This window comes from Empidonax traillii, unplaced genomic scaffold (assembly GCF_003031625.1).
Source record: "Empidonax traillii isolate 1590-97213 ecotype Southwest subspecies unplaced genomic scaffold, ASM303162v1 scaffold1581:size117717, whole genome shotgun sequence".
Taxonomy (NCBI): domain Eukaryota; kingdom Metazoa; phylum Chordata; class Aves; order Passeriformes; family Tyrannidae; genus Empidonax; species Empidonax traillii.
The window spans coordinates 16,065-26,943 of NW_020956774.1; the positions used below are offsets into that span (position 1 = coordinate 16,065).

At 48.5% G+C, this 10,879-nt stretch overlaps 1 protein-coding gene across 1 annotated transcript in view; it reads left to right on the plus strand.

The window, feature by feature from the left end:
• VPS26C (VPS26 endosomal protein sorting factor C) overlaps positions 1-10,879 on the plus strand; it is an 11,739-nt gene extending 860 nt beyond the window's left edge. The window contains exons 2-8 of the mRNA XM_027907942.1: positions 3,665-3,808; positions 4,725-4,874; positions 6,037-6,117; positions 7,954-8,028; positions 8,979-9,129; positions 9,391-9,543; positions 10,718-10,879. Coding sequence (XP_027763743.1) covers positions 3,665-3,808; positions 4,725-4,874; positions 6,037-6,117; positions 7,954-8,028; positions 8,979-9,129; positions 9,391-9,543; positions 10,718-10,800 — 837 coding nt within the window. The 3' untranslated portion in view covers positions 10,801-10,879. The remainder of the gene's footprint in view (positions 1-3,664; positions 3,809-4,724; positions 4,875-6,036; positions 6,118-7,953; positions 8,029-8,978; positions 9,130-9,390; positions 9,544-10,717) is intronic.

A 10,879-nucleotide genomic window follows, 5' to 3' on the forward strand; every position in this document is an offset into this window, starting at 1 on the left:
GAGCTGGGGCTGTTCAGCCCCCAGAGCACACACTGAGAGGGGACCTCCCCCAGGTCTGTGGGGTCTGCAGGGAGGGGGCAGAGGATGGACCAGGCTCTGCTCGGGGGGGCCCAGCAATGGCACAAGAGGAACGGGCAGGAACTGATGCCCAGCAAGTTCCACCTGCACAGGAGGAAGAACTTCTTGGCTGTGCAGTGACCCAGCACTGAACAGATCACCCAGAGAGGGTGTGGAGTCTCCTCCCTGGAGACATTCCCGACCCCCCTGTGTCACCCGCTCCAGGTGGCCCCGCCCGGGCAGGGAGGTTGGACTGGGGCGATCCCCGGAGGTCCCTTCCAACCCCAGCCCCTCTGGGATCCTGGCATTCCGTGTGTGGATCGCGGCCCGGCTTCCCGCTGGGAATCTCCCGGGACCATCCGAGGCGGCGGGGATTCCTCGGGATAGCGGAGTCGTCCGCCCTCTCCTGTCGGAGCTGTCGCAGTGCCGCAGTTTTTCCCGCGTCCCGGAGCTTTCCGTGCATCCCAGAGCTTTTCCCGTGTCCCAGAGCTTTCCCAGGACCTGGAGCTTTCCCTATTTCCCTGCACGGAGCTTTCCCCGTGTCCCAGAATTTCTCCTGTGCCCCAGCTCGGAGTGTTCTCTGTGTCCCTTCCCGGAGCTTTCCCTGCTCCCCGAGCCCGGCACAGCTTCCCGCGGGTCTCCTGTCGCCAGCGGGAGCTCAGCCCCGGGATTTTGGGAATTGTCTTGGGGATTAAAGGGTGCTTTTTGTCCTTCTTTCCCCTGGGTGTCACGGGAGGACCCTGACCAGGCTCTGGGGAAGCCGGTGGAGCTTGGAAGGAAAGGGAAGGAAGGACAGGGAAAGAAAAGAAGGAATATTTTTAATTTTTATTACTATTTATCTACGGATATTTCGTTGTTCAGCAGAAATGTTCAGGTGTTTTTGTTTTTTAGCTTGCTATCCAGCAACACACTTGTATCATAAAAATCTTTTTCCATGCACCAAAATTCCATTTATTGAACGGTTTTCATGCTGGGAAAACTGGATTTACAGTTTCTCCCCTCGACTTGCTTTATGTCACTTTTAACTGGGTATTTTTTTTTTTTTGGTATGGGAAAGGGACATTTCTTCTGTTTTAAGCTGAAATGAAGGTATTTCTGGTCAGTCAATCTGCCAGTTTTGTTTGTTGCTTCCACTTGAACTCCACGTGGAAAGGTTGGCAATTTTAATTCCTTAACTAGGCCTGGAATTTGGAGGTCTGAGGTGAAAACACGAAGATGGAAGAGCTGAGATTTATGATGGGAATATTGTAGGGGCAGAAAGGAGGTGCAGATCTACAATTAGGCATGGAATGTGTGCAGGTTTGGGGATTTTTTTGGGGGGGAAATTTGGTATTTCTGTACTTCAGAAATGGTCATGTTTGCAAACATGTTGAGAGAGTAAGGTTTCCTCCTACACTGTGTGTTGATTCTTAAGGTATTTGAACATCTTGGTGAGCTTCTGTTCTTTGAGTTGTACTTTTCAGAAGGACAAATGTATTGACAGGTTTGTGCTTAGAGGGGACTCTGGTTTTACACAAAATAAGGGCGAAGCTCTTTTGGAGAACAGACAGAGGTGACTTTATCCCCCATCAAAGAGAGGCATCATCTGGTGGCACAGAAACTCCTTAAGGAAATATTACGGTGTTTTCATCATCTTTTATCCCTTTCCCCCACTCTGGTGACTTGTAAAGGCTTTTTGTTGTAACCATGGAATGATTTGGGTTGAAAGGGAACTTTAAGATCACCCAGTGCCATCCCCTGCCATGGGCAGGGACACCTTCCACCAGCCCAGGGTGCTCCAACCTGGCCTGGGACACTTCCAGGGATCCAGGGGCAGCCACAGCTTCTCTGCCCAACCTGTGCCAGGGCCTCCCCACCCTCACAGGGAAGAATTTCTTCCCAATATCCCATCTATCCCTACTTTATTTCACTCTGAAGCCATTCCCTCTTGTCCTGTCCCTCCAGCCCTTGGGAATAGTCTCTCTCCACCTTTCCTGGAGCTCCTCCAGGCCCTGCAAGGCCACACTCAGGTCCCCCCAAAGCTTCTCTTGTGCAGCTGAACAATCCCAGCTGTGCCAGCCTTTCCTCCCAGCAGAGCTGCTCCAGCCCTGGGATCCTCTTGGTGCCTCCTCTGGGCTCTCTCCAGCAGCTCCATGTGCTCCCTGTGCTGTTCCCAGGGCTGGAGCAGCTCTGCAGGGGAAGGTCTCACCTGAGGGGGCAGAATTTTGAGCTGGTTTTTGATTTTTGAAGAAATGTTGTCAGAAAAATTCTTATTGAACTTCGAATCACCCCTCTCCTTCCTGCCCCCAGGACGTGCCCCCTTCCCCTGTGGGAGTGTGTGGGCAGCAGCTCTGGAAGAGGCTGTTGCTGCGTGGTGGGAAACTTCTTTATTAAAGCAGTTCATGTGTTCAGGATTGTCCTCACTTCTCATAGCTGAGCTGGGCTCGTTTTTCACAGCAATAACCTAATTGCTTGTGCTAATTAAGGCCCCTGAGCAGAGCAGAGCAGAATTTAGGTCAGCTTTTCTTCCCTGTCCTTTTGTGCTCGTGCCTCCTGTCCTGGCCTTTCCCACTTGCTGCACATCCCCTTTCCAGCCTCGCTCCCGCTGCCGGATGTTCTCCTGCCCCGCTCTTCCTGACCCATTTCGGGCATCCTGTGCCACCAGGAAGGACAAAAGGCTGCCCAAATTCCAACCTACTGTGAGCTGGTTGGGTGGAGAGAGGAGGGCTGTGGGAATCTCTCCGTGCTTGGAGTGAGCTCTGCCCTGGTGTCTGTTTGCCAGGTGAGGGAGCAGGAGAGAAGATTGTGTCCCACGAACTTGCCAGGTTGTCCATCAGTTGCTGCCCTTTCCAGCTGTGAATTTTTACATGGATTGAAGCAGATTTTTACATGGAGCTCGGGATTGAAGCATATTCTGTGGTGCAGGAGAGGGGAAGGACGAACCGTGGGGAATGGGAAGTTGCTCCCCCCCCTGCACTCACCTGGTGTTCAGTGCCAGGACTTCTGAGCTGATGCTCTGAGGATGCAGCAAAAGAATGTTTTGTGGACAGAACATCCTGCCTGGGATGAAGTGACACATTCCTGGAGTCACACAGCTCGTGCCTTGGATTCAGATACACTTTGAAACGATTTCTCTGTGTTCCTGTGGCAGAGCAACTCGTAATTTATATGTTTTGTTTACGTATTTCAAGTCTATTCTGCCCCACTCTTGAGTTGAGTCTCACCTTCTTGGCCATCCCTTTTACAACTGTGCCTTCCCTTCCCTCTCCCCATCCCACTTTCCATGTGACAATTCCTCCTGGGAGTTTATCCTGACACGTGGGATGGAACTTGCCTGTTGCCAGCTGACCCAGTGGTCGTTCATGGGGGTGTTTTTCATCTTCCTGGAGAAGGAAGATCTTGAAACTTTGGGAGGAAGGTGAAGCCCTTCTGCAAAGAGGAGGATGATGTTTTTGAGGAAAACAGGCCAGGAGTGCAGAGCCCTCTCCCTGCATTCCCTTATCATCAGTGTTGGTGTTTCCTGACGAGGTCAGACCGTTCTTTGGGAACAGTTTCCTGGAGTTTGAAGATCTGGAAAAAAAAAATGGATTCAAACAAATGTTCTCACGTTGTCTTTTTTCCCCACCAGGAAGTTCTTTCTGGAGTTGTGGTCATCACGAGTAAGGACACAGTCCAGCACCAGGGAATCTCCTTAACCATGGAGGGCTCGGTCAATCTGCAGCTCAGTGCCAAAAGTGTGGGGGTGTTCGAGGCTTTCTACAACTCTGTCAAGGTAAGGCCTGCACAGCTCGATGTTTTCAGCACAAAAACTCCTGTCTCTCTTCTCAAAGGAGCTCTTTCCTTAATGGCTTTCAGGTGGGCAAAGGATTTCATGGCATGGAAATGAGGGAAAGCATTAATTGGAGATCCCAGAATCACAGGATGGTTTGGGTGGAAAGGGACCTTAAAAATCATCCAGTGCCACCCCCTGCCATGGGCAGGGACACCTTCCACCAGCCAAGGCTGCTCCAAGCCCCGTCCAACCTGGCCTTGGACACTTCCAGGGATCCAGGGGCAGCCACAGCCTCTCTGGGAATTCTATCCCAGCCCCTTACCACCCTCCCAGCCAAGAATTCCTTCCCAATATCCCATCTAACCCTATTCTCTGTCAGTTCAAAGCCATTCCCCTTGTCCTGTCCCTCCATCCCTTGTCCCCAGTCCCTCTCCAGCTCTCCTGGAAGGGGCTCTGAGGTCTCCCTGGATCCTTCCCTTCTCCAGGTGAGCACCCCCAGCTCTCCCAGCCTGGCTCCAGAGCAGAGTTGCTCCAGCCCTTGGATCAACTCAGTGGCCTCCTCTGGGCTTGTTCCAACAGCTCCACATCTTTCTCATCTTGGGGAAAATAATAATAAAATTCCAGATGGAAAAGTGTCACCTCCAAGCAAAACTCCCCTTTCCAGAGTGCTGGAGACACTGTGGAGCTCCCTGGATATCTTTGGTCACCAGCGTGATGGAGCCATAAAACAGATCACAAATGGTGGTCTTGAGGAAAATATTAATGTTTCTTTTCATTGTAAAGAAATATCCCAACACTGTGTGTCCTAAAAAAGGTACCTGAGATCCTGGAAATCCAGGAAGTCTGTTGGAGTGTAGTGCATGTCTTTTGGTTCTCTATTTCAACCTAAACCTCCCTGACATTTCTCTCTTTGCAGCCTATTCAGATCATCAACAGCACCATTGAAATGGTAAAACCAGGGAAGCTTCCCAGTGGCAAGACTGAAATTCCCTTTGAATTTCCACTGCACATGAAGGGGAACAAGGTCCTGTACGAGACATACCACGGCGTGTTTGTCAACATCCAGGTAAAGCTCCTCTCTGCAGAAATCTGCACCTCCATCTGTGCTCCAAAGCATCTCTCAATCCGTGGAAATCGAGGATGAAGTTTGGTGGTCGAAGCTTTCAGGGTGCAGAGCGGTTTTTTTCCTCAGTTTCCACGTCATTGTCCACTAAACCTTTAAGGAATGGTGGCCCAAAGAAGGTGTTTTTTTGCCTGAAATACCTTGTCAGAACTCTTAACATCCTCATCTGATCCCTCCTTGTGTTGTAGAGAGGGGGAATAACATTCCCTGCCCAAATCTGGATGGAATTCGTGCTGTTGACAGAATCTCGTGGAACCACCAGTTTGAAACTGGACCATTTTTGGGTTAAAAACCGTATTACCATATGTGGGTTGGTTGCTTTAGGGGGGGTTTTTTTGGGGTTCTTTTGGTTTTGTTTTTGAGGGAAAGTCTTTCCTCACCCATCTCATGAAGGTAAATATTAATTATTTTATTACAACCTGGAGTTAAAAAAGCCAACCTAACAAACCACACCACCCCTCATTAGCCTGTCAGAAGTAACTAAAGGAAAAAAAAAACCTCTTTTTTTTTTTGTCTTTTTTTTTTAAGGACTTCCCATCTATTTTTTTTTCAGTTTTGGCTTTCTTCCCCCTGTAACATGAGTTGTTTGTGGTGGGTAAATCAGAAATGGTGCAGAAGGGGTGGAGTTGCTTCCCAAAACCAGACGAAACCAAACAACAACAAAACCCCCATCCCAACAAATTCCCTGTGCTGGGGGGCTTTGTTAGAGATCCTGAAGTGTGGGATTCCTGGGATAACTGTTTTCAGCTGCTGGTTCATGGCTCCTGTTTTAGGGGAGGGAATGGGCAGCAAATGAACCTCGTTGCCTGATTTTACTGCAAACTTCCAGCTCAGCTGTGTGGTTAAAGACATTAAACACCCACAGAACTGCTACCACTTAAACTCACCCCCCCCCCCCAGTAAATTTAAAATTTAAAACTTAAATTTCATTTAAAAATTAAAATTAAAAATGGAATCTCCCCGAGTTGGATGTAACAGCAGCAACGTCCTGCACAGAGGCAACAAAAAGATGAAAAGCTGAAAGAGGAAAAATAAATCTGAACTGGAGAGAGAATAAATCTGAACTAAAGCTCTTTTTTTCTCTCTGCCTTCCCATTCCCACCAGTACACCCTGAGGTGTGACATGAGACGGTCCCTGCTGGCGAAGGACCTGACCAAGACCTGTGAATTCATTGTCCACTCCCTGGTAAGTGAGATTTGGGTTGTTTCTAATTTTTTTCTCCACTTGAAGTTTAGAAAGTTAGAAAACCAAGTGAAACCGTGGAATTTGTAACAGTGACAGGTGGGATCACAGAGGTGGAAAATCAGGGGATCTCCCGAGTTAGGAAGGACACGCAGAGATCATCAGATCCAGCTCGTGGCTCTGCACAGGCCAAAACATCTGAGTGGAGGAAGCAAACCCCAAAACAAACCCACCCCAAAGAGCTGAGCTGGCAGTTCTGATGAGAACAAGCCCATTTCTTTTGGTTTTGAAGGAAATGGGACAAAGAGGATTCGGATTTGAAGATGGTTTTACAGTTGCCCTGGGTTTATTCTCTTATTCATCCTCTCCGTTCAGGAACAATGGGGTGGTTGGATAAATATGATGTCATTCCTCTGAACACTGTTTCAAATTATCTCAGGAGCTCTCAGCCAAAGGTTTTTGAGGCACCCACAGTGCCTGTCCTACAAATGGGGGGTTTGGTGGGGAAGATAAAATTCCTGATTTCTGCTCTTCAGAGGAGTAGTTGTGATTTAGAGCCCTGACTCCAGGAGCAAAGCTGGGACTGCATCAGCTTGGAAATCCCGGGATCAAGGCTGGAAGAGACCTTCAGGAACATCCAGCCCTACCATAATCACCCTTAATCCACATCCCCAAGGACCACATCCTGCAACACTCCCAGAGATTGTGACTCCACCACCTCCCTGGGACACTTATTCCAAGGCCTGACCACTCTGGCAGGGAAAAAACTTGTCCCTAACACCTAATCCTTGCAGGATGAGGTCTGAGTGTCTCCCAGGAAATGCTTTGCTGGTTGTTTAGAGTTCCTGTATCAAGATTTGGGTCTGGTTTGTGTTGATTTGTGCCTGCCCAGAGCAGCTCAGGACAGCACAGACCTAATTAAACACTTCTTGTTCCACATAAAACTTGCTGGAACATCCTGTTTGTGTCATTCCTTTGAACTCCAACAGGACACTGAGTATGGGAATCTTTTGTTTTACTTATGACTGGTGGTGGAAATACGTTATTTTAGTTCTGTAATGCTCTTTCTGAAAAGATTTAGTTTGGTGTTATAAACAGCTTTGTGGCGAGATTTCATTATTTCCTGAAATACATTATGCTACATTTTATTGGTCCATTATTGCATTATAAGTGAGCCCCACTTGTCAAAACAGTGAAAAATTACAGATCCCGCAGTTTTCCTGGGCTTATTTCTTGTTCCCACCACAGCACTTCTGAGAGCACAAGTCAGTAAATCACAAATCTCTCAGTCAGGGTGAATTAATGAGGTTTTACTGAACATATAATTCTCACTGTCAGTGCTCGGTGCACCATTTCCCTTAAGCTTCTTCCTCTGCCAGAATTTGTCATTTTGGGAAAACACAGCCAATTTTTTTTGCTAATCCCTTCCATCTTGCAGCTGGGCAGCAGCAGCAGCAGCTCTTTGGAATTCTTAAGGAGTGAGGGCAGATCCCAACAAAGAATTCCAGCCCAGCCCATTGGTGGTGGATGAGGAGAGGGAGGGAGAGTTTATACAGCAGGTTGGCCCTGCCCAAATTTAATAACGAAAGGAAACATTTCCAGGAACGTGTAAAATGAAATTATTTATGCATTAAAAAATGTGAAATTTAACTTTTTTTTTTTTTTTTTCTCCTCTAACACACTGTATGCTTTAGATAGGGAATGTATTCCTGCTTTAGATAGGCAGTGTATTCCTGCTTTTCCAGGCTGGTTTGGAGCAGCCGAGTGTTGTGCGTTCTGATGTTCTGGGGATGTTTTTGGGGATCAGAGCTCCCGGGTTAACTCTGCCCTTCCTTGCAGTCCCAGAAGGGGAAGCTGCTGCCCAGCCCTGTGGACTTCACAATCACTCCTGAAACTTTGCAGAATGTTAAAGAGGTAAAAGGAGTTCCTGCTGTTTTGTTTTCAATGTCGTGTTTGTGTGATTCTGAGGGAGGCCAGGGGGATGAATAAAAGCTGCCCTGCAGATAATCAGCTCTTTTCACCCCCTCCATCTTCACTTTTCTAAGCAATCAAGTGATTCTGCCTCATCTTTCACCTCATGAGAGGTGGAATTTTGTTCAGTAATAAATCATTAGATATTTGTGTCCTTTTGCTGAGGGGAAGGAGGCAGTGGAGAAAGGGAAAACCATTTTATCTTATACCATGTATAGCCAAAAGCCCTTAAAAATGTGTGGTTTGGTCCTTAGTTGTGCCTTTTTTTTTTACATCCTCATGTGGGTTTAGGAAACCTGAAGGATTAGGTGGGATATTGGGAAGAAATTCTTGACTGGGAGGGTGATGAGGGGCTGGGATAGAATTCCCAGAGAAGCTGTGGCTGCCCCTGGATCCCTGGAAGTGTCCCAGGCCAGGTTGGAGCACCCTGGGCTGGTGGAAGGTGTCCCTGCCCGTGGCAGGGGTTGGAGGGGATGGGCTTTAAGGGTCTCTTCCAAATTCTGGGATCCTATTCCTGCCAGTCTCCCTCCTTCACCACGAGCTTCCACCCCCTGGATGAGCTGTCACGGCCAAGCGCTGTCAGTGCATCCCAGGAAAAGCCCATCCCTCGGGAGGATGGAATGAGCAGGAAGGATGCAAGGCAAGGGAGAGGATTGCAGAGATACCGTGATGCAGATTGAAAAAAAAAAAAATGATTTAAGCTCATTTCTGAACTCCCGAGTTCTTAACCTTGGAACTTTGGGGCATTTCCTGCACATTTTGAGAACTCCCTGTAAGGTTTTTATTTTTCCTTAGTCTGCTCTTCCAGTGGTGCCTTTCCCCGAAGAGCTGGACTGGATGATCCTTGTGGGTCCCTTCCAGCTCTGAATACCCTTGTGATCCCATCTTTCCAGAGAGCCTCCCTCCCCAAATTCCTGATCAGAGGGCACCTCAACTCCACCAACTGTGTGATCACCCAGCCCCTGACGGGGGAGCTGGTGGTGGAGAGCGCCGAGGCCGCCGTGAAGAGCATCGAGCTGCAGCTGGTCCGAGTGGAGACCTGCGGTGAGTGTCCCTGGCCGTGGGAAAGGTAGGGAAGAGCCCCCAGGAATTGCCCCCTGTGCTTGTTCAGCCTCACTGTGGAATGCTGTGACAAGCCAGAGGGCGTTACAAAGACCTTCCAAAGCGCGGTTTGCGCTTCGGGTGGAACGGTCGGGTTGATTTAAATAACTCCAGGAGCCTGAACCTGCAGCTCAAATGGCATCATTCCCCTCCTAATCCCAGCTTTCCCTCACCTGTTCCCCTCTCCCTGTGCCCCTTGCCCAGGCTGTGCCGAAGGTTACGCCAGGGACGCCACCGAGATCCAGAACATCCAGATCGCCGACGGCGACGTCTGCAGGGGCCTCCCCATCCCCATCTACATGGTGTTCCCCAGGCTCTTCACCTGCCCCACCCTGGAAACAACCAACTTCAAAGTGGGTGAGTGAGGGGGACTCGATGCTCTGGAGGCCATTTCTCCATCAGGGATGAGTTTCCTGTTCTCCTTCAGCTCCTGGCAGGTAACGGGATGAGCCCGGAGCTGCAGGAAGGACATGCAGGTGTTGCTTTCCTTGGACTTCACAGGATTTCACAGGCTGAGGAAATGCAGCCCAGATATTTCCCGTACAAACACTTGAGCAGCCATTAAGCTACTTCTGACCAACAGAATTCCATGGTAAAGGGACAGGAGAAACAGTGGAATGCAGGTCCTTCTTTTTTTCCTGCTGAAAGTTGCACATAATGAAACACTTGAATAATAATCCAAGAATTAAATTCCCTCTTCTCAGCAGTGAGAACCCCTCTTTCCACTTCCTCTCCTGCTGGAAAGCCTAGAAGCAGGAAGGTTGATCTGGGTGTGACTTTGCTTTTTTTGACCTACACCACCTGCTCCTCCCCGCCGATTGTTGCCAAAATCCAGCATTTTTCTTCAGAAAATGAGCATTTTCCTCACTTGCTCAAATAATTACGGCAAGAATCACTTGGCTAGTTTCTATTTCTTCCGTCCATCCAGTTGGAATCTTGGTACAAAACCTGTGTGCAGTGATTTTCCCCAAAAACTTATTTTTTGCCATTTTTAGCTCTTGAATAGCAATTTAAATTATTTGTAAGTAGTATCTTTTAAAAAAAAGTGCAGTTATTTTCCGTTTATTTTGCTTTTCTGCTTCCCTTCATTTATTAGCTCTGCCTGGCCTTGTCTTGTCTCCATTTGGGATTATTGATCTGATATTGGCTTTGAATGACACAATATAGAACCTAAAGAGTGGATTTTTCTTCTGTGGAATTTCTGTTCCACAGTTTGCAGATCTGTGGTATTCCAGTTTCATTCCCTAAGGCTGTGAGATGCTGCCAGCAGGGGAGGAATCTCTCCTGGGCTTTTCCCACTTCCATGCTTCCCAACAGCCTATTTAGGTGTCTTTCCCCAAACCATTTTGCCCCTTGATGTGTGAAATGTTTTGACTCTGTGTTACTGATAAATGAATCCAGAGGAATCCCAAAGATTAGGACAAGGCAGGAATTCCGTGTGAGAGCAGGAGCAGCTCCTTCCCCTCCTCCTGCTGGCAGGATCCAGGTTCACATGGAATTCTTCCCTTTTCCCTCCCCTCCTTTCTCCCAGAGTTTGAAGTGAACATCGTGGTCCTTCTGCACGACGACCACCTCATCACTGAGAACTTCCCCCTCAAGCTCTGCAGGATGTGAAGACCCAGGCCAGGATTCCCTGGAAAAGGCCCCCAATTCCTCAGAGGAAAAGTGGGAACTTTATCCATGCTGACAGCCC